This window comes from Mytilus edulis, chromosome 7, assembly GCF_963676685.1.
Source record: "Mytilus edulis chromosome 7, xbMytEdul2.2, whole genome shotgun sequence".
Taxonomy (NCBI): Eukaryota; Metazoa; Mollusca; class Bivalvia; order Mytilida; family Mytilidae; genus Mytilus; species Mytilus edulis.
The window spans coordinates 14,500,669-14,525,721 of NC_092350.1; the positions used below are offsets into that span (position 1 = coordinate 14,500,669).

General features: G+C 33.2%; 2 protein-coding genes across 2 annotated transcripts; both read left to right on the top strand.

Moving 5' to 3' along the window:
* Positions 1-7,562: 7,562 nt before the first annotated feature.
* On the top strand, positions 7,563-8,816 carry LOC139482976 (uncharacterized). The gene has a single exon (XM_071267007.1). It carries the CDS (start codon positions 7,563-7,565, stop codon positions 8,814-8,816), a length of 1,254 nt encoding a protein of 417 aa, XP_071123108.1.
* On the top strand, positions 8,104-11,669 carry LOC139482977 (uncharacterized). The gene is made up of 2 exons (XM_071267008.1): positions 8,104-8,827; positions 10,491-11,669. Exon 2 carries the CDS (start codon positions 10,503-10,505, stop codon positions 11,667-11,669), a length of 1,167 nt encoding a protein of 388 aa, XP_071123109.1. The 5' UTR covers positions 8,104-8,827; positions 10,491-10,502.
* Positions 11,670-25,053: the final 13,384 nt, after the last annotated feature.

Here is a 25,053-nt window from a genome sequence, read left to right on the forward strand (position 1 = left end):
GTAAATACACAAAAAGTATGCTCTATGTATTAAGATAATTACCATTTATTTTTCATTGCTTGGACATATTGATTAGAAAATATTAAAATCACGGAATTTACCGAAGATGTAAATTCGTTTCCAGCACTTTTATCGCTTCATTGATTTCTGGTGTAAATAAACAAACCCGACGATACTGATTATAGAAAAATACAAAAATTACAAGGTGAGCAATATGGTTTCTTATGTGCAAAGAAGCCTACACCAAGCATCACGGTATTGTTATTGGCAAGTGTTTCAGTGCACTATAGGATACTATAGTGTCAGCTGTTGCAAATTATATAATTTAGCTTTTTACAATGCACAGCTCTATATTTGACAATGACCCCCAAGGCAATCATTTATACGATCCCTCGAACCCAAAAAACTTGCAACACAGTGAACTCACAAAAAGATGTTTGCATGTGGGGTAGACAGTTTGATGATCTTTGATGTACTTGTACATGATGATTTATTCTTTGGAGTTGTCAGGAGGCTGATTTAGAAGGGGACCAGGGGGCATGCCATCCTTTTCTGGGAAATTTGGTGGGCCTGCACTTATGAAAATTTCTGGATCCGCCATTGGTTGTTGGACCATAATAGTCCCAGTATGCACAGTTCACAGTGGTGATCAGCAGTCATTATAAAAAAGAAGATGTGGTATGATTGCCAATGAGACAACTGTCTACAAGAGACCAAAATAACACAGATATTAACAACTATAGGTCACCATACGGCCATCAACAATGATCAAAGCCTATGAAACATAGTCAGCTATAAAAGACCCTGATATGACATGTAAAACAATTCAAACCAGAAAACCGACGGCCTTATTTATTTCAAAAAATGTACGAAAAACAAATATGTAACACATAAACAAACGACAACCACTGAATTACAGGCTCCTGACTTGGGACAGACACATACATAAATAATGTGGCGTGGTAAAACATGTTAGCGTGACCGATCCTCCCCCAAACCTCGAACAGTGGTACATGTATAACAGTACAACATAAGAATGGACTTTAAAAATCAGTCAAAAAAGGCTTAACTCATCAGATTGCCCATTGATATATCAAAAGCACTGAAAATTTCATTTGATATGTCTGATTTCAATATATTCACATCATCAGGTCTTACACTTAGTATATAATTTTTCGTGATGAACATTACTATTTGGTTGATTATGTAGGGAATCACTGAAGCATGACTGGAGAAGTCGTTCCCTCCCTTATTGACCTGAGAATCTTTCCCTCTTTAACCATTGATGTCTTCAACAATTACTCTTCCATTGTGGCATCATATATTTTGTATTAAAACATCAAACCTTTACATTGAACATTTGTGATGTACATGTACAGTTTGTAATGGCGGACATGTACATATTGTAGAAAAAGGTTTATTCAAAGCAAAATAATAAATAATTCAGAGAACAATTGAAGGTCTTTCCATCAAAACAATGTATTTTGATATGAAAAATTGTGAAACTAAGTTTAAAATGTCATTTCAATCGTCAAATGATAGCTCCTAGTAAACTGATTCCAAAAATATATTGTTTCCATACATTTTTAAAAAAAGGGAGATAATTTGTTACTTCCGGTTTGAAAAATGTTACTTCCGATTATATTTGAATATTTACTTGACACTGATTCCAAAAATATCTGGTTCTATATACTTTTATATTAATAAAGTACAAAAAAATAGCTACTTCCGGTTTACAAAAGGTCACTTCCGGTTGTTTTTTTTCAAGGTTAAATGGTTTGATACCTATTTCTAAAAGTTGTACATCTTTATCATGTATACATATAGAATAAAAGCAAAGGTCAAAATCTAGAACGTCAAATTAAGCTATGACCTTGAGATCAATTTCAAGGTCATAAACCAAGGACCTCAAATCAAAAGACCATAGGTCTTAATTATATTTAGTTAATGAGTTATATCACCAAACGCGTATTTTTACATGCAGGAGGGGAGAAAACTCCCTTTTACATTCAACGTATGCTTGCAATCAAAATTTACATCTTACAACATGTCGCAACTAACAATTTAGTAAAAATAATTTGTTGATATCTTATACAGTCTTTGGATATAAGTGAAAATAAGCCAAATTCAAATATCAGAATATGACCTTGACCTTTGACCTTGACCTTATTTTCATTTTTTGGGACCAAGGACCTCAAATCAAAAGATCCTAGGTCTCTATCACTTATGATTTATAAGATAGAAATTCATATCACTTATATCAGATGTATAAGGGGAAATAACTCTCATATGGAGCGGTCATATCGCTTCGGTCAAAATAGGACAAATCATGCGAAGGATATAACGAGCAATTTTGTAAAATAAATTTGTCATAATCTTTTACGGTTGCGAAGGAGATGCGCTAACAAGGAAAACAGTGTTTGGGGAGATAACTCCTACAAAGAAAAGTATTCGTTTACGCAGGGTAAATTTCAAAAGCGCATAAACTGTTCGATATCATATACAAAATATCTAAGCGATATATTGCGAAACAAATGTTTATCGCAAGAACAAAATTAGGCGGAAGAAAAAAAAAAAATTAAAAACCAATTGTTCAGAGAACAATTGAAGGTCTTTCCATCAAAACAATGTATTTTGATATGAAAAGTTGTGAAACTAAGTTTAAAATGTCATTTCAATCGTCAAATGATAGCTCCTGGTAAGCTGATTCCAAAAATATATTGTTTCCATACATTTTTTGTTAAATAAGGGAGATAATTTGTTACTTCCGGTTTGAAAAATGTTACTTCCGATTATATTTGAATATTTACTTGACACTGATTCCAAAAATATCTGGTTCTATATACTTTTATATTAATAAAGTACAAAAAATTAGCTATTTCCGGTTTACAAAAGGTCACTTCCGGTTGTTTTTTACAAGGTTAAATGGTTTGATACCTTTTTCTAAAAGTTGTATATCTTTATCATGTATACATATAGAATAAAAGCAAAGGTCAAAATCTAGAACGTCAAATTAAGCTATGACCTTGAGATCAATTTCAAGGTCATAAACCAAGGACCTCAAATCAAAAGACCATAGGTCTTTATTATATTTAGTTAATGAGTTATATCACCAAACGCGTATTTTTAAATACAAGAGGGGAGAAAACTCCCTTTTACATTCAACGTACGCTTGCAATCAAAATTTACATCTTACGACATGTCGCAACTAACAATTTAGTAAAAATAATTTGTTGATATCTTATACAGTCTTTGGATATAAGTGAAAATAAGCCAAATTCAAATATTAGAATATGACCTTGACCTTTGACCTTGACCTAATTTTCATTTTTTGGGACCAAGGACCTCAAATCAAAAAATCCTAGGTCTCTATCACTTATGATTTATAAGATAGAAATTCATATCACTTATATCAGATGCATAAGGGGAAATAACTCTCATATGGAGCGGTCATATCGCTTCGGTCAAAATAGGACAAATCATGCGAAGGATATAACGAGCAATTTTGTAAAATAAATTTGTCATAATCTTTTACGGTTGCGAAGGAGATGCGCTAACAAGGAAAACAGTGTTTGGGGAGATAACTCCTACAAAGAAAAGTATTCGTTTACGCAGGGTAAATTTCAAAAGCGCATAAACTGTTCGATATCATATACCAAATATCTAAGCGACATATTGCGAAACAAATGTTTATCGCAAGAACAAAATTAGGCGGAAGAAAAAAAAAAAAAAAAAAAAAATAATCAGAAGAAAAACAATAGGTCTTTCCACAGAAAAGTGGAAAGACCTAATAATCAGAAGAAAAACAATAGGTCTTTCCACAGAAAAGTGGAAAGACCTAATAAATCAACTCAATGGATAGAAGCATACTGGTAAGTCAATTTTTATTTTCACACAGCATCTGCATAGAGTGATGAGATATAAATCAGGAGACCAATCACTGGTTTTAGAAGTCAAGAATTTTTATATTTTACTTATTTGGGTAGATACATGTAACACAACATTTATCTAGTCATAATACATGTACGCTCAGTGTTCTTCATGAAAACTATCACACTGATTTTAAATCTTTATAGGAAAGCACAGTGTTTAAGCAAACATTTCAGGAGGCAAAGCGTCTTTTATAGGCTGACTGCAATAGTCTGTATATTATCTGAAAAAGATTAGTTCTTGTCAATTTTCTTATTATTTCAAACATTTTAATAGATGTCTCCCAAATTTGGTGTATTTCTATTAGCTTTTTTCAAAGTCACTTTCATTTATTTTTCAATCTGGCCCAGAAATATGGGGTTACCTTTTATATAGCTCATTTAGAGTAAGGCGACCTGGATCACCTCTTACAAAGGCTATATTTATTGTCAATGCAAACATTTTACCTGTTCAACACCAAATGCTGTCAAGTTTGGGGACCCTGACCATGGCTCATCTTACAGTCAGGGGTACTACTTGTACAAGTTATTTTTAATTACTTGAAGAAGTAATATTAATATACTGAAATAAGTAAATTTGTAAATTTTTGATTAAAAATGATTAATTAATGAAGAATCAGAAAAAACAATTTAGTGAACTGGTAAATGGACAATTGGTCTCACTTCATTTAACAGTGAGCACATATCTGGTCAAGGTTTAGTTACTCTGCTTTCTAAATTAAATTAAACACGTTGGATAAAAATTTCAATTTAAAAGTAGAACTCACTATTGATTTTCACTTTTCAGAAACACCAGAAAACAGGTAGTCAACATTTTAATAATTTAGAATTTTTATGTTTAAATATGTCTTAGTTTGTCGTTGAAACTTCTATCAGCGTAGCCAATTTGTTAAAGAACATTGTGTTTTGTCGTTTGTTCTTTTTTCAAAGCCCTCTCTCCCATTCCCTTAAGGTGGAATATGTTTGTACGAGGCGGGTATGAAATTTATATTTCATTTGAATTTCATAGAATTTGTAATTTGTTATGCTTCATTCTTTAAATTTATGAAGATACTACTTAGTAGTTCTTTAATTCAGTTTATTTGTCAGTTATAATCTATGATCACTTTGTATTTCATTTGTATTATATTCTTGACATATGTATATATATGATTATGACTACCTGCTAAGCCTAAGTAAGAGTTTTTATTTAAACGGTATTTTCTTCTGAATTAATTTGTAGGATACTTATACAAGTGAATTTTATTTACTTGTATAGGTAAAAAAAAAATATTGTCTGAGTTGTGTCCCTTACTCATTCAGATTGTTTTACTTGTAGAAGTAAACAAGTCATCCTATCTTTTTTTATTGAATTTTTAGGATTTCTTTGCTCTTATATAATTTTTAAGTTATCTTCCCTTTGCAAATGTCTATACTAAACATTTAAGTGTAATTTTATGGTCAATGAAAATCCCATTTGTCTGTTAGCTTCAGAACACTGCTCATTTACAAGCCCCCAAGGAGCAATTTTTGAAGGCCTTGCCCAAATACTTAAGATCTTTGCGCAATCAGTTTCTTTGTTAAATTAATGAGATGAAACATTGAATTCTAATTAAAAAATATGAGCTAACCTGGGAAAAATCATAAAAGCCCTGATTTTACATCTCAAAACTTGAGACTATTTGTAGGATTGTAAGAAAAATTTACTTAACTGAATGGCATAAGTTGGTTTCGAATGAATATGCCAAACTTCGTACTTATAAATTATTTAAAACAGAATTTAAGGTTTATATTTGTAAAACTATTGCAGGGAAATATAGAAGTGCTTATGCAAAATTTCGTTGTGGTGTTGCGCCCCTAAAAATTGAAACGGGCCGGTATCAGAACTTACCTATTAATGAACGAATATGTTTTAGTTGTAATGAAACCATAGAAGATGAGAAACATGTAATTTTGAAATGTCCACTATATGCAGATTTTCGTGCTGTGTTGTTTAGTCATGCTAATTCTTTTTGTCATTATTTTAATAGTATGTCAGATGATGATAAATTTGTATTTTTATTTAGTGATGAAAATGTTTATTTTCACACTGCCAAAATCTGATATGATATTTTACTGAAAAGAAAATGTTTATTATATTCTTAACATTTGTTTACTTTTAAACTGTTTTATGTTAATCATAACATTTGTATACTTTTAATTTGTTTTATGTTTTATGTATGTATATATATATATGTAAATGTATTATATACCATTTTTTATAGTCTCTCATAACTCTTTTTAGAGTGGCTCTTGTTTTATATTGTAATTTGTAAACTGTAATATTATCTAAATGTTTTAGAAGAGGTGAGACTCAAATAAAATATTGTCTTGTCTTGTCTATACAAGTAAATTTTTGAGAAAATTAAAGGGAGATTATTTAAACATTATTAATTCACTTATATGTGTATATTTTTTTTTACTTCTTCAAGTAAATAAAAACATAAGTTGTACAAGTAGTACCCCTGACTGTCTAACATGTACATCTCCTTTGAATTTGTTTGCTTATTTGTTCTATGGTCTATCTATCTATATACCACACAAAAATGTTTAAAATGTATACATTTTACTTTTTTCTAGCTTCTCCCATGTGATAGCTGTACCTTTTTGGTCACTATTTATGTGTTGCGTTTAAATATGAATTATTGTAACACTTTACAGTGACTGAACAGGTAGAAAAAATACTTCTCAAGAAACAGAAAAAAGAAGACTACTTGGAACAACACCAGACTACATGTATGTATGTCATAATAATGAATAAAAACTCAGATCGGAATAGCATGGAGGATATTATTAGTCATTGTGAATAAGCAAGGAAAGCTTTTAATAATAGTGAATATTTTTTTAATTTACTAGATTTTTCATTCATTATCTGTGCAAATTTCAACATCATTTGTCATAAATTCTTATCTATCTTTACTCAAACTTTCAGTGGTGGATCCAGAAAATTTTCATAAGCGGAAGCCCACTGACTGCCTAAGAAGGGGCTAACTCCAGTCATGCTTCAGTGATTCCCCATGAAAAGAACAAAAATTTTCCTACAAGAGGGGTGGCCCAGGTCCCCTGAAAAACCCTCTAACTCCACCTCTGACTTTAATTTAATATGACAAGTGTTTCATTCACCAAAAACCTGGTGTGTTTCTGTGATAAATATCATTCACAATTTTATAAATGAGAGAGGAAAGAAGATCCACATGTGGTGTACCTGCACATGACAATTGCAAGCTGCCTCATTTTTTTTTATCACAACCAATCATCTGATCATGCTGATACTGACATTATCAGAAAGTACACATCAAATGACAAATCACAAATAACTGATACATATTATCAGATATTACAGAATTCTATTACGTCATATCACTTCCGCCATCAGATGAGAAGCACTGCGCAACCGCAACCTCAGTGTACTGTCAACTTTCGTTGAGGACTGACGTGTGTTAGTAACCTCGTATTGCAACCTTGAAAATTGATTTGTTATTTAATTATATGACTTCGAGGGAGTCAATTAATAAATTTATTGAAGATTTAATGTGATTAAATCTGGCTTATAATTTTTTATAGAATTTAATTTCATTCTCGTGTGGGTTTGAGATTACTATTCTGTAAACAAATATGGCGGACGCCATGATACAGTCTCGTGATAAGAAATCAGAGAAAACGCCTGATAAGAAGGCATCAAGTGTAGACGGTGACTATTTAAGATTAGAGGATGAAGATGCTTTACTCTTTGATAAACCAAAGGAGGCTAAAACAAGGTCGAAAACTTCTAAGGCTTCGTCCAAGTCTGCTTCTCAGGGGAAGCCCCCTTCCTCGAGTACGCCGTCCACTTCTAAAGCAAAGTCTAGTACTAGTAGTGTCAGTGGTGACGCTAATAATAACAATGAAATGCTAGATATTTTGAAGCAGATAAGATCTGAACAAGTAAAAACCAACAGTAGGGTTGATAACATGCACAAGAGAATAAACGCTCTTTATGATGATGAATATCAATATGATGATGAAAATCAAAACGAGTCTGGTTGTTATGATGACGCTTGTGACGAGGTCCAAGCAGATAATGAAAAAAGGAATGAACCCCCTAGTAAGAAACAAAAATCTGACTCTTGTGAAGAGACAAGATTTGCTAGCATGAGCAAAGAATTTAGGTCTGGTGAAAAGTATGCACCATCTATTAATGAACAGTTGGCTAATAATATAACTGATATTTTTAGAAATGGGATTTCTTCTGAGAGATTTTCAGATCTCATGAAAGATGAGAAACTTCAGAGACCACAAAATTGTGACGGTCTCGTTACTGTTCAAACTGACCAGTTTATTTGGGATATTTTAAGTCCCGAGACTAAAACAGTCGATAACAAAATGAAAACTATTCAGTCTGTAGTTGTGAAGACAGCTACTGTCATGGCTAAAGTTATTAATAAACTAGATTTAATGTTAGAGAAAGAGGAGTGTACTGAGCATAGTAATATGTTAGACGACTGTATGGATTCACTCGCTCTGATGGGGCATGCTAACAGATTAGTATGCTTGATGAGAAGAACTCTCATGAAGTATGATATTATTGGTGAATATGGACATTTGCTGAATGCTACAGTCCCTTATGATAAAAACCTATTTGGTGGTGATGTGGTCAAAACTGTTGATGATATTGGCAAGTGTAGTAGAATATCAAATAAAATCCGAGGAAGGGAAGGTTTCAACAGTGGCTTTAATAGAGGCGGTCGTAGACCTTGGTATTTTAGGATCTCTGGTAGAGGCACAGGCCGTGGTAGAGGTATCGGCCGTGGTAGAGCATCTCGTGCAGGCTCAGATAAGACTGGAGAATCAAAAACCTCCAGGTGGACTCACAACAAATACAGATATTAAAACCTGATGTTGTGAGTATAAATTTTGTAGCAGGTAGATTGAAAAATTTTATAAATAAATGGGAAGATATTACTTCAGACAGTACTATTTTAGATATTGCTCATAAATGTCCCATTGAGTTTATTGATGGTATACATCCTATTCAAAATCAAGCAACTATTAGAAATATAGTAGCAAATGATAATAATACTAAAATAATAGATGCAGAAATTCAAAATTTACTGAATATTAAAGTAATTGAAAAGGTAAAATCTATTGAAGGAGAATATATTTCACCAATATTTGTGACACCAAAAAAGAATGGTGAATATCGGATGATACTAAATTTAAAAAAGTTAAATGAACATGTAGAGTATCACCATTTTAAAATGGACACTTCTGAAATGGCATTGCATTTGATAAAACAAAATTGTTACATGGCTAGTGTCGATCTGCGTCATGCTTATTATTCAGTGCCCATTGATGAGCAATATCAAAAATATTTGAGATTTATTTGGAAAGGTTCTATTTATCAATATACTTGCTTACCAAATGGGTTGGCAAGTGCACCACGTTTATTCACAAAACTTATGAAAGTGGTATATGCTACACTCCGCAGATCAGGTCATATCAATATAGGTTATATTGATGATTCTTTATTGATAGGCGATACAATTGCAGAGTGTAGTCTAAATATCCAAGATACTGTGAAATTGGTATCTGATTTGGGATTCATAGTACATGAGAAAAAATCTGTTCTTATACCTACAAAGAAAATTCAATTTTTAGGGTTTTTGATAGACTCTGAAAAAATGATTGTCACTTTAACACTAGACAAAAAAGAAATGATACATGAAGAAAGTCAAAAATTACTTTCAAAACAAAACTCTAAAATAAGAGAAGTTGCTAGTTATATAGGCTTGATAATCTCAAGTTTTTCTGCTGTTGATGATGGTCAACTGTATTATAGAGATATTGAAATAGAAAAAATACATGCCTTAACGATGGCTAAGGGCAAATTTGATGTCAATATGGAAATAACTGATAAAATGAAAAAAAGAAATTATTTGGTGGTCATGTAATATTTATACACAGTCCAGAGTTTTGGACAGAGTTAATCCACAAATTATTTTACAAACTGATGCTTCACTCTCTGGCTGGGGAGCAGTACTTATTGACAACAAAACAGGAGGTAGATGGACCCCTGATGAACAAAAATATCATATAAATTATTTAGAATTACTAGCAATTTTGTATGGTTTGAAATCATTTGAATCTCAATTAAAATGATTTACACATGTGAAAATATTAACTGACAATACTACAGCAGTAAGCTATGTCAATAAAATGTGGAATTAAGTCAATATGTTGTAACACTATTGCAAAATCTATTTGGTTTTGGGCAAAGAAACACAATGTGTGGCTCACTGCTAGCCACATTGCTGGAACTGAAAATACTATTGCTGATGCTGAATCTAGAAAGTTCAATGATCAAGTTGAATGGCAGTTAAACAAAGACATTTTTTGTGATATATGTGAACTGTGGGGTGAACCCCAAATTGATTTATTTGCATCTCGCCTAAACTCACAATTGAAAAGGTTTTGTTCATGGAAACCTGACCCTGATGCTAGTTTTATAGATGCTTTTTCTATAGACTGGAGTGACTTTAAATGCTATTTATTACCTCCTTTCAGTTTACTAGGCAGATGTGTACAGAAGATCTTGAAAGACAAGACAACAGTTATTTTAGTAGCGCCGTTATGGCCGACTCAAGCATGGTTTACTCTGGTGATGCAGATGTTAATCGATACACCCATACTGGTTATAGCAAGGAAAGATCTACTGACTCTTCCTTACAAAGACACTGTCAATCCATTGAACAAAACATTGAATCTAATGATATGTCATGTATCAGGAAACAGTTTATTGACAGAGGAATTTCGACAAAAACTGCCAGCATCATGTTATGCTCTTGGAGAAAAAGCACTAAAAAACAGTACAAAGTATTTGTCAAAAAGTGGTTTTCTTACTGTCGTGAAAGGAAAATTAGTGAAATTCAAATTTCTATAAATATAGTGCTTGATTATTTGACTATTTTATATGAAAATGGTCTTGGCTACAGTTCCATAAATACAGCAAGATCTGCTCTTTCTGCACTAGGTTTAGTGATAGATAATGTCCTTGTAGGAGCACATCCTTTAGTAGTCAGATTCATGAAAGGAGTTTATAATCTTAGACCTACAAAATCTAAGAACATTTGTGTATGGGATGTATCATTAGTTTTGAACTACTTGAGAAAGCTTTCACCTGTAAATATGTTAACTTTACAAGAAGTAACGTTGAAGCTCGTTATGTTGATAGCATTAACAAATGCTACTCGTGTACAAACACTGAAGTTTTTAAGTGTTGACTGTATGGAAAAATTGAGGGATGAATTTGTTTTTCATTTAGATGTTTTATTAAAACAGTCTAGACCAGGATATAAGAATCCAGATGTCAAACTGAGAGCTTTTCCTCCAGATAGGAGGTTGTGTGTATATACTGTTTTGAAAGAATATATTAAACGTACTAAAATTTTGCGTGTTCACACTAAGCAGTTGCTTATCAGTTACATTAAGCCGCATAAAGCAGTTACTTGCAGCACTATTTCCCGTTGGATTAAAGTAGTTTTGCAAAAATCGGGTATAGACACTCGACAATTGAGTGCTCATTCAGTGAGATCTGCAGCTACGTCTAAAGCTAAACTGTACAATGTTTCTTTAGCTGATATTATGAGTAAAGCGGGTTGGACAAATGTGAATACTTTTGCTACTTTCTATAACAAGAGAATTATAAATTCTAATAGTTTTGATGTAAATGTGTTGAATAACTGATTGTTTACATTTATATATATAAAAGTTACTATTGAAAATTTTTTGAGTGTGCTTTAAAATCTCATCTGATGGCGGAAGTGATATGACGTAATAGAATTACTAAATTAAACGATACTTACCTTGGTTAAAGTTGAAGTTTAATTTGAATTCTGTGAAGTCATAGAATCACTGAAGTGATCAGATGCCACCACCCTCCCTACAGGTGTGTAGTTGATAGGGCTTATATATATATGCTATTGGTAGAGTACCACTTGGCTTTTATCATCAAAAAATTTGTATCTTTAAAGACTGAGGTTGCGGTTGCGCAGTGCTTCTCATCTGATCACTTCAGTGATTCTATGACTACATAGAATTCAAATTAAACTTCAACTTTAACCAAGGTAAGTATCGTTTAATTTAGTAATTAAATATGTTTTAAATTTATTACTAAAAAATGTGTTCTCAATCTTGTAGATAGATATAACTGGATCTCATATACATGTAAGTACCAAAGACAACTGTCTATCCAAGTCACAATTTATAAAAGTAAACTATTAAAGGTTCTAGTTTGGTCTTCAACGCAAAGCTTGGTTCACACCAAACAGCAATTTTATATAGTCCATATCAATCATAAAAATGGCGTTTGGGGTTAAACATGTTTTCGTAGGTAAATAATATTGCCATGGAACTGTTTTCATGAGAGTGTTATAGTCTATAGAGTATTACTTCCTGTTTGGTGAAATAGTGAAATAGAAGTCAATACGTTCTTGCTCAATCCTATGTCGCTTTGAAGGTGTCATGATTGTCATCCTCCGCTTAAGCAATGTGTTACTGTAATTTGAATTTCAAAATGACTGAGCGATGTTTTTCGAAGCACTGGTCAACTCCACCAGGTCCGAGACCACCGTTGTCGTCCCTTGATTATATAGTCTCTAGTGTTGACAGTGGGTTACTTGTCATTAATTTTTATACCCCTTCCAAATTTATTTCTCCATGTTCAATGCCTCAAATTACAAGTAGGGGGATGAAATTACACTGTAAAAAAATTTGGGTCCAGAATTTTAAAGGAAAGTAGTGATTTGATCCAGCTAAAAAAAGGTTGAAAATGAGAACTTCGGAAGCTGTCAAAAGATTTCAAGACGCCCTAAACATAAAATTGTCCATATTTTGAGTTAGAGGCGATGAAGTTTTCTATAAATTTGATATAATTTGTCCCAAAAGTAGTACAACACACTGTAAAAGTTTCTTTGAGAAAGCGCAGGTGGGATTTTTTTAATTTTCATTTATGTTCTAAAAGAAATGCACTACGAATTAATTGTGTTCTCGAACCACCATAGTGAATCACATGACTTTGACAATCAGTAAATTTCAGCGAAAAATATCTTTATAAGTAAAGAATTGTCGTATAAAAATTAAACAATCCAGTCACGTCTCTGTCATTACAGCTGAACGGACGTGCTGGGCCAGCTCTCCTTTACCCGCTATCTTCGATGAGGGTTTACAGTTAGATATCAACGACTTACTACTTAAGATGACAGAAACCAATCCATGTCGTACAGATAGACGTAGTAGTTGGCGTACCCGCGTTAACATGCACTCCAAAACCATTGTATCATGGGTAGTGTTATGCCGATTAACGTCCGAGGGCTGTATCCTAGGCTGTTGGGTGATACGACCTACATTTCACTGCCTCACGGCTTTGGTCCTGATAATGCTTCCTGTCATCTTTTGAACTACGTCCGAGATCATCTACCAGTACTCATCATCGAGGTTAGCGGGCTGCCAAGCTGACCAAAGTGGCCCTGAAAGCAACCGTTGTGAAGAAGTAAAATCTAAAATAGTCAACAAAACAAAAACAACTCACCAAAACCAAGATGGCGGCCTCCATATTGCGACCTCCACTACTTGTTCCTGACCCACGGCAACAAAATATGATAAAGCTCACCAAATGTCTTCGGGCACCGAGCCGACCGTGCGAGGGCTGAAAAGCCAGTCAAGGTCGTTAAACACTTCCATATATATAAAAATTTAATAATAGAGTACACAGGATATGGCAAAAATCACATAGTCTAGTATGATTAATCATTTTTTTTTAAAACGAGCAAAGGGGGGGATGGGGTGTACGCCCTCTACGTCCTCCTCTGGATCCGCCACTGTCTTCTGTTGTCGTCCATGTTGTCAAGTAGTAATCCTCAAAAGTACGTGTAGGTTATATGCTATTTTTATCAAGTTGATTATAGACACAGAATACATTTTATTATAATATCATTCCCATATCCAACTATAACAGTCATCACGTGACTTAAGTGACGTCACACATCACCCGTATCAATACCATGTATAAGTATAGAAATGCATAGGGGCTTTCTGGAATCGATGAAATACATTACTTTAAGTTCATGATACTAAAAGTGTGGGTCTATGTAGTAATTCCTCATTTATTTAGAAATATAAATATTCCTTTTGGAATTGTTTAAATTTTGATCTTCTCTTCGAAATGCTTTTGAAAATTTGTCTTGTTGCCTCGATAGTTCACACTGTTAAATCATACAACTACGATAAATATTGGATTTTTTGTCGTCTTTAACCTTAAATTGCGATTTAAACAAAACAGATGGAATAATTGTGGGTCTTTGTGCTTATTATTATATTCCTAAATATTCGAAATATCGTATATAGAATAGTTTAATTTTCTATTATGTCCCTTCCAAATTGAACTAAATATATTTTTCAATTTTCTTTAAATAATTCATCAGGTAACCAGTAAAAAATCCTAATTGAACCAGTCACATGCAAAGTTATCGAACGTTATTATGACTGTAATAGTTGCATATGCCATTTCCATTCTCAATTTTATTAAGTCTCCTTCCATTATAACACGCGTCCACCAATAATACAACAAAAATGACAAAATAGTAGAAAAAAAGAGCTTTGTTTTCATATTGCTTGAAGTGCAGTATTCCAATAAAAATAAATTACTCACAAACCACTGATCTCAATATAATCAACTAAAATACGGCAAGCTTTTTAGAAAAGCTATTACTTGTTAATATTGCCAATAATTAAGAAGTTCCGGGTCGAATCCGATACCGATACCAATAGTATATTCACCTGTTACCTATTACCTAATCTGTACGTTCCGCATCTTCCAGGAGCATACATTGACAGTCTTGCTGTTAACCCAGCTGTAATACCATCACAGGAAGAAGATATACCAGATACTGAGACAGTTGATTGGGCAACTGCACAAGCCATGGATCCTACCATCAAGTCTCTTGTGAAGTACGTCATCGAAGGAAAGAAACCGACAACTGCAGATATTGGACCAACACCACTACTGCGACAGTTCCAATACCTCAAGATGAAAGATGGTGTACTTTACAGAGAAGTTACTATTGGAGAAGACAGGAAGTAACAGTTAGTTCTGCCATCAGCAAACATCAGCGTTGTATTAGAGGCACTTCACAACGACATGGGACATCCCGGAAAGGATAGGACTCTATCACTAATTCGTGACAGATTTTACTGGCCTGGGATGGACAAAGATGTGGAGGATTGGATACAACAATGTGGTAGATGCATAAAGAGAAAAACACCAGCCCGTCAGAGAGCACCTTTGGTCAGCATTGAAACTCAGTTTCCACTTCAACTTGTCTGTTTGGATTTTCTCACACTGGAGCAGTCAAAAGGAGGTCACCAGAACATACTGGTTATTACCGACCATTTTACCAGATATGCTCAAGCAATAACAACCAGAAATCAAACAGCAAAGACCACAGCACAGGCACTCTTTGATAACTTTATTCTACATTACGGAATACCACAGAGGATCCATTCTGATCAGGGAGCTAATTTCGGAAGTAAAGTTATCAAGGAGCTATGCAATCTGACTGGAATGAAGAAGTCAAGGACAACACCCTATCATCCCATGGGGAACGGGATGTGCGAGAGATTTAACCGTACTCTTCTTGGTATGCTTGGAACCTTGGAATCTCATCAGAAAGCCAACTGGAAGCTCTACGTTTCACCTTTGGTACATGCGTACAACTGTACCCGTCATGAGTCCACTGGAGTAGCACCCTACTTTCTAATGTTTGGAAGAAACCCAAGACTACCCATCGACTTAGCGTTTGGCCTACATAAAGATACCAAGTTACCAACAACTCAGTATGTAAAGGATCTACGAGACAGATTATCACATGCATACCAACTTGCAGCTGAAGCATCAAAGATTGCACTAGCCAATCAGAAGGAGGGTTACGATCTACGTGTAAGAGGAGCAGCAGTACAGAAGGGAGATCGTGTACTTGTAAAGATTGTGGCTTTTGACGGCAAGCACAAACTTGCGGATACATGGGAAGATACTCCATATGTAGTCACTGACCAGCCGAATTAAGATATTCCTGTTTTCACAGTTGTCAAAGAGAACGGAGAAGGACGATCAAGGAATCTCCACAGGAATTTATTGCTACCTGTAGGGTATATCAGAGAAGAGGCAACAACTATTATACCACAACCAGTTCCAAGACCAAGGACAAGATTACAGAGGACAATAGCTGAACACCGGACTACTTCAAGTGAATCCAGTGATGAGTCATCTGATGCATCAGTGGATTATTTTGATGTAGACTATGTGCTGGAGAGGACAGTTGACGGTGAACCTACATTCACTGATGAACCAGCTGTAGATGTAACAGAACCAGCACATGATGCCTTCATTCCATTAGGGGACGCCCAGCCTGAGGGGAACCAAGGGCCAGAAATGGAGACAGATTCAGGAAGCGCTTCAGATATTGTTGAGGATGTTATTCAACAGGAGGACACACCTGTAGAACAGGAAGAGCAACCTCAGGAACAAGAAATGTCACCGGTACCTGTCAGACGATCAGGGAGAGAACGTAAACCACCAGCATGGATTTCTTCTGGTCTGTACGACATCCAAGCTATTGGGACAACCTCTGTTGGTCATACTAGCACCATGGAATATTCGAAGCCAACAGCTGAGTGGCAAGAGAAGGCTGAGTATATAACATCTTTGGCTAGAACACCATTATTCTCAGGATTACAGCGAGAAGCAGCCTTAGCCATTCTAGATATAGTGAACCACCATTAGTTTGAGGAATGACGGGACGTCATTTTATAGCTGGGGGGAATGTGTGGTAGAGCTATAATTTTTATGTTTTATGTTAATTAACATTTTATGTTATTAGAATATATACTGGATATATTCTATTTACATTTATTATAATTTGTAGTCTGCTAGTTTATTCAGGTAGAACATTTCCTATTGTTTATATCTTTTCTATTGGTCACTATGATTTAGGCGGGAATCTTTTGTTTAACTATTCTTTGTTCTGGGCACTTGGCTAAAATATGTATATGAAGTGGTAGCCATTTTCTTCAGCTCTATTGGAAGTTGTTATATCTTTAATTTGGTATTGAAATAGTCTAGGACTTTCATATTCTTGTATAAGGTTATATTATTGAAAACAGAATGTAAACTGATTCAAATCAATCAGTTGGTGAAAAGACCTTTGCACTACATGTGAGGGTCATTTTTGTTAGAATATTAACATCAATTCTGATGAAATAAAGAACCCAAGACCTATCAACGTGTTTGTGTTATTTAAATACATGGGAAGCACGACTACAGGTGTATTCAGGGTTAATATGCTATATACACGGGTCATAATCACAGGGTTGACACTACTAAATTGTCAAATAGCTACCTATTGTAGTATTTTAATCAGTAAGTCTTTCTAAGATAACAAGACTAAAAATGAGGAACAGTTTTCAATTTGTTAGTGGGCATACATGACGTAAAACAGCGAATCAAAGAATTCATCTTTATTTATACCTAATATAGGACAATGTTGTTGATTAAAATACTCCATTCCAGGACCTTTTGTTTTCCAAATAATTAATATTACCAATAATTGATAAGTTCCAGTTCGACGGGTTCAAACAGAAAGATTTGAAAGCAGAGAAAAACTGTGTATCTTATAAATCGGCATGACTTTATCAGATGACAATACCAATACTAAAATAAGGCTTGGGCATAGTTATATACCTTAATTCAGTCACGGACCCGCGATATCACGGGTGTGTTCTAGTACTTTATAAAAATTAATACTCTGTTACAAAAAACCGAAGGTGTCAAAACGTTTGATTTCTAATTATTGTACTGATTATGTATGTCATTATACTTTTAAATAACATTGCCTTGTGATAATTTTGTGTTATATGTAATGTATCTGTTGTATATATATATATGTTGAAGAATTAAATAAATATAAAAAAAAAACAAATCAGACGTCTGGAAAGAAATTATAAAAAATACAAGGTCGTTTACATCTTCAATTTGAACAATTATGCATGGAGATATGGCTGATATCGTATTTACTTGACATCCTTCCTTTTTTGGACAATTATCTTTACCGTCGGGCTTAAAGTTTTTCTTAATAAAAAACCCTCATAAAATCAATATGCTCTATAAATTTTAGAAACATGTCCTGTTTATTAACACAACTGTTCCTTTATCTTTTTCGCAGTAAGCCGAGAGAGAAAACTCAGAAAAACTGGAGTTAACTATTTTAAGAAGTATCGTATTCATGATACTAGTGAAACGTCGCACGATACTGGTGTCACCTAACGTTACACACTCAATGACGTAAGACAAAATAAAAACGTTCATTGGAAAGCATGTTGTTCAGATGGCTTTTTACAATAAATTTTAAAGGATTGATTTTTTTCCCTAAGAAAGGATTTTTTTTCTTAGATAAAAATGTTAAGCTTTAGTTTTATTAACAAATTAAAAATAAAAAAGTAACTTGAATTGAAACCATTTAATTATATACATTTTAATTATAAGGTCGATCGATTTCTTTATTTTATGGATAAACTATCTTAATGCATTGCAAATGCATTCATTTTTGCACTCCAGAATGTCAAGGCAAAAGGACTACGGCATATCTAGCATGGCAGTTCTGCACAAATATATGCAAGGAATTAGCGGGAACAATTATTACTGCTGTTTTTTTCTATTAATTTGTATTATAGCGGATCCGACTATTATAGTCCGGAAAACACTTCAGTTCCGCGAGATAATCTCTCTCCCCACCCCTTCTTTGTGAATCGGTAGAGCTTCAAAATGAAACAATAATTTTTAAGTTTTCTTATTAATCAACAAAATAAAATAGCCGTATTCCAAATCGTATTTTAAAACCGCAATCATGACAATTAGACGGAACGTTAGAAGCATATTTTATTAAATAACGTCAAAATCGTATGTGGGGACATTGTATCGGACCTTTTTGTTTTATCTGATATCTTGTATATTAGAGATATTTTATGGGAATTTAATATCAAAATAGAGATAATTTTTTTTACTTTTATTCATTATAAAAAAAAATATGTAGCGAATGGCACTGTATTAAATAAACATCATGAAAAACACAGAAAACGTAACCCTACGTTTAATTTGGTTTGAAGGGGACAAAATGTCGGACATTGCTAGTCAACTCGAATTAAAAGAATTTGTTTTAGAATTTCCTGATTATTGCATGAGGCGAAAGTGTGATCTTTGTACAAAATTCTAGTATAAGAATTATTTACTTTCGACATGGAGATTGCTCTGGAATTCCCTTTTGGGACAATTTTAAAAAAATTACGGCAACCTTTCGTGCATGGGACACATAATTTGTATCATCTTGATCCCCTTTTCTTATATTTCCGTCTTTTCGAGAGAGAAAAATTGACATTACTTCATCGCCCCCTTATAAATTTCTTGTTCTAGACAAACTTTTATATTGTTTGGTAAAAAAAAATATATGTTTTTTACGGTATTCAGAATTTCACAAAACTCAAAGTGTAACGCGGGACAAGGAAATCATATTACAAAATAAAGGTTTAATTGAGTTTGAGAAAATGGTCTGTTACATATACAAAATTGCAATAATCTGAAAGAAGAGTTTAAAAGCTTTAAAATGATATACAACACTTTATAATATCATTTTTTATGTTTAAAAATTAACAAGATGAATGAGTTTTGTCCGTGATTTCACCAAAGTAACACCAGTAGCGTGCGACGTTTCAGTACATATAAACCTGAACAAATGACATAACAATATTTACCAACCGAAGAAAATGATCCTTAATTTTGAATCCACAAATCAGTTGTAAATGAGGCAAAAGACATTATATAGCAACATAGTATTTTCCTTGCAACATTACGAAGAGTTAGAAAGACATATTCATATTGCATTAGACTAAGTGTAAATATAGCGTCAAGTTATTGCAGTTATTAGTGAACAAAATACGCTGTGTTGTACGAAGTTTTTTGGGCAATGCTGTACGACAAAAGGATTAATGGATGGATATTGGTTTAACATTACCCCTCGTAGATAATATTATACTACTCCCAGGCACGTGCAATACACAATTTTACTCGCGACAATATTTACAAATATTAATGTAATAACAATATCTAGTGACATATATATAATAATAATAAGCGAACACGATGAAGTAACATCGTGATGATAAATATTTCGACTCAAAAAATGGTTTTCGTTAGTGTCATAAAATTTATATTTATTCTTTAAGTAATTAATATAATCAACAATTTTATTAAAAAGTTCAGTGACAAAATATAAGGAAAAAGATAGATCGATGGTTTTATAATGTGTGTTGCGTTTTATGAAAAATGTTGCTCAAATGATAGAAAAAAGTAAAATCACAAAAATACTGAACTAAGAGGAAAATCAATACGGAAAGTCCATAATCACATGGAAAAATCAAATAACAAAACGCATCAAAAACGAATAGACAAGAACTGTCATATAAGATAAAAGAAAGCTTGATTAATAAAAAAATATTTTAATGAGAAATCAACACAATTTTGAACTCATTTTTGCCATAAGCACGTGTACTAGTTTAGTGACGCATCCAGAACTTTTCATAAAAGGGGGGGGGGGCGCTCCATCCATGCTTCAGTGATTCCCTATATATAATCTACCAATTGTTTGCCACGAAAAGGGGGGTCGGGCCCCAAGCCCCCTCCCCTGGATCCGTCTATGTATTCATTAACGACACCAGTAAGGTACAAGTATTATTATATTATATAGTATTATTGTATCAGCAGTCCTAATTAATACATTTATAAAATTTATGTATTACTGAAAAATTATTACACCAGGGTTTTCGATATCACAAACTAGTCAAAACATTTACTAAATTTTATCATCGGTATAAAGACATCATTCGTAAATATAGCTCAACATGCAGACTTCTAATACGTTCAGGTATTTCACATCCAATTTTTTATGGTAATATTCTTTATAAAGCACAAAGGTGTCAGTATTCACCTCAGAAACTTACAAAACCTTTGAATAGACTTATTAAGAAGGGATATAATTACGATACTGTTGTCAAGTCATTAAAGATTGCATATTTTGGCGTTAATATTGAGTCACTGATAAGGTCTTTGCATCGGAACTAAACACATTTTTTTTTTTTTTTTTTTTTAAAACAGTTGTTGGCATGACACGGGTTATGTTCTTCTCATATATGTTATGATGGTATGATACTAAACCCCTAACGGGAAGGATTGTGCCTGATGTTCATATGATGAAATCATAATCTTTCAGTCAGTTTAATTGAAGTCTGGAGCTGGCATGTCAGTTAACTGCTAGTAGTCTGTTGTTATTTATGTATTTTTGTCATTTTGTTTATTTTCTTTGGTTACATCTTCTGACATCAGACTCGGATTTCTCTTGAACTGAATTTTAATGTGCGTATTGTTATGCGTTTACTTTACTACATTGGTTAGAGGTATAGGGGGAGGGTTGAGATCTCACAAACATGTTTAACCCCGCCGCATTTTTGCGCCTGTCCCAAGTCAGGAGCCTCTGGCCTTTGTTAGTCTTGTATTATTTTAATTTTAGTTTCTTGTGTACAATTTGGAAATTAGTATGGCGTTCATTATCACTGGACTAGTATATATTTGTTTAGGGGCCAGCTGAAGGACGCCTCCGGGTGCGGGAATTTCTCGCTACATTGAAGACCTGTTGGTGACCCTCTGCTGTTGTTTTTTATTTGGTCGGGTTGTTGTCTCTTTGACACATTCCCCATTTCCATTCTCAATTTTATAGGTGATTTATGTAACATTTTTGTCAGGTGTGGGCAAGCTACTTTTGGTATCTCTTCCGTAAAACGGAATAAAAACAAAGGTCAAAGTGGAATAAAAATAAACCATGGTTTGATGTGGAATGTAAATTTGCGCGCCAAAATTACCGAAAATTAAAGAGACGATTTAAGTCTAAAAATAGTTGCCAAAACCATTTAGACATGTTAAATGCCGAAAAAGTTTATAAAAAGGTTCTCGATAACAAAAACAGAAATTTTAGAAATGATCTTTCAAACAAAATTCAAAATTTGCGTGGCAACAATCCGAAAGAATTTTGGAAAATTTTAAATAAAGGAAAGAAGAAAAAGCAACCGGATATTGATATAGGAAAATTACACGATTTTTTTAAAAAGTTAAACGCTGCACCGGAAGATGATCAAACTGTGCGTTTTCCCGACATTGATCCCATGCAAAGTGAGCAGCTAAATGAGAATATAAATTCGCCTTTTTCACAAGATGAAATTCTTCGGTGCATTAAGAAACTGAAGAATGAAAAAGCTTGTGGAGAAGACGAAATTATAAATGAATACATAAAATCCACATCTACCCAGTTTATTTGTATTTATGAGAAACTCTTTAATATTATATTCGATAAAGGCTTAATTCCACAAAGTTGGCTTATTGGTACTATTAAACCAGTATATAAAAATAAAGGTGACTCTAAAGACCCAAAGAACTATTATAGACCAATCACTATTGTTAGTTGCTTGGGAAAATTATTTACTGGAATACTAAATAAAAGATTAAATGATTTTTCAGATGAATTTATTATCATACAAGAAAACCAGAGTGGTTTTCGCCAAAAGTATTCTACTACAGATAATATATTTACCTTATATTCTTTTTTTGAATTGTTGAAATGTGAGAAGAAGAAGTTATATTGTGCCTTTGTAGATTTTGAGAAGGCATTTGATACTGTATGGCGAGATGGTTTGTTTTATAAAATGCTATTGAATAATATAAATGGTAAGATGTATAATGTAATATTGAATATGTACAGTGATATTAAATCTCGTATATCATATAATTATTGTTATTCGGAATACTTTGCTTGTGATAATGGTGTGCGACAAGGGGAAAACTTATCACCTTTCCTATTTTCATTATTTTTGAATGACTTAGAAAATTTCTTAGTCAGTAAAAATATCACAGGACTTCAAACTATTTCAGAAGATTTTGAAAGAGAATTGGAAATATACTTAAAGTTTTTTATAATTGTGTACGCAGATGACACGGTATTGCTGGCCGAAACGGCACAGGACCTGCAGACTCAACTCAATGCCTTTCATGAATATTGTAAGGTTTGGAAATTGAAAGTAAACGTTGACAAAACCAAAGCTTTAGTGTTTGGTTTTGGACGTTTGCCCAAAAATCTAAAATTTTCTTACAATAACACTAACATTGAGATAGTAAAGCAGTGTAACTATTTGGGAATTATTTTTACTAAAACGGGGAACTTTAATATGACAAAAAAAACATTTATCCGATAAGGCCTTAAAAGCCATGTACGAAGTCCTGAAAATGGGGAGGATGTATCAGCTCTCCATAAAATGTCAGATAGATCTTTTTGACAAAATTGTCAAGCCCATATTGTTGTATGGGTCTGAAGTATGGGGTTTTAGTAATAATGAGGTATTAGAAAAGATACATTTGAAATTCTGTAAATTACTTTTAAATCTAAAATCCTCAACACCAAACTATATGGTTTACGGGGAATTAGGTCGCCATCCGGTTGACATAGATATAAAAATCACCACCAGAAAGTTCATTGTTGTCTGCTGAATTATGACCATTCAATTCACCATCAGTTGCAATGTTTGTGTCAGTAATAATGTCCGTCTCTGACATTGTTTTGTCAGTTTTAATTTTAGTTTCGGTATTATGTTCTGTCTCGGTAAAAGGGTCTTCACTGTCAGTATTATTTGACACAGAACTTGCTACAAATATTGCTTCTAAGTCTTCTTCTGTTTGAATATCAGCTAAGAATACCGAATAATGTTCATTGACTACATTTGTATTTTAAAAGTCTTTATTGTATTAAGTAATTATAAAAACTATTTATCCGGTTATTAACTGTGTCAAAAAGATATCACACTATCATGAATGGACAATAACCAAAAAAATGATAAAAATATTGAGGTTTATGGCATGTGTTGTAATAAATAAACATATTTTTTTTTTCAAATTTTGTACAAGTTAAAACCAATTTTAAGCAATATTTTGTACATGTTACAACATGTATGAGGTACTTTTGTACATGTTATAACTTGTATGTTTGCATCGTACAAATTATAACATGTACAAAAATTTTGTACATGTTATAACCTGTACAAAATTGCAACTTGTACACGACATATATATAGTAAGATATCCATAAGTAATTTCTAATTATTCCAATTTACATTTGAGTTTATTCTAATCCTTTAAGTTTTCTTAATACTAGAACACACCCGTGATATCGCGGGTCCGTGACTGAATTAAAGTATATAACTATGCGCAAGCCTTATTTTAGTATTACATGTAGTATTGTCATCTGATAAAGTCATGCCGATTATAAAATGCACAGTTTTCTCTGCTTTCAACTCTTTCTGTTTTAACCCGTCGAATCAATTATTGGTTATATAGATTATTTGGAAAACAAAAGGTCCTGTCATGGAGTATTTTTTAATCAAAAGCATTGTCCTAGTATTAGTTATAAATAAATTTGAATTCTTTGATTCGTTGTTTTACGTCGTGCCCACTAACAAATTGAAAACGTTACCTATACGCCTTATTTTTAGTTCAGATTTTTAGTATTCGTATTGTTATCTTAGAAAGTCTTACTGATTAAAATACTACAATATGTTACAATTTGACAATTTAGTAGTGTCAACCCCGTGATTATGACTCGTGTATATAGCATATTAATAATGAATACATCGTTTGGTGGTGTGCCTGTCAGATGCGGAACGTACAGATAAGGTAATAGGTAACAGGTGAATATACTATTGGTATCGGTATCGGACTCGACCCGGAACTTCTTAATTATTGGCAATACAAGTAATAGCTTTTCTAAAAAGCTTGCCGTATTTTAGCTGATTATATTGAGATCAGTGGTTTGTGAGTAGTTTATTTTTATTGGAATATTGCACTTCAAGCAATATGAAAACATAGCACTTTTTTCTACTAATTTGTCATTTTTGTTGTATTATTGGTGGACGCGTGTTATAATGGAAGGAG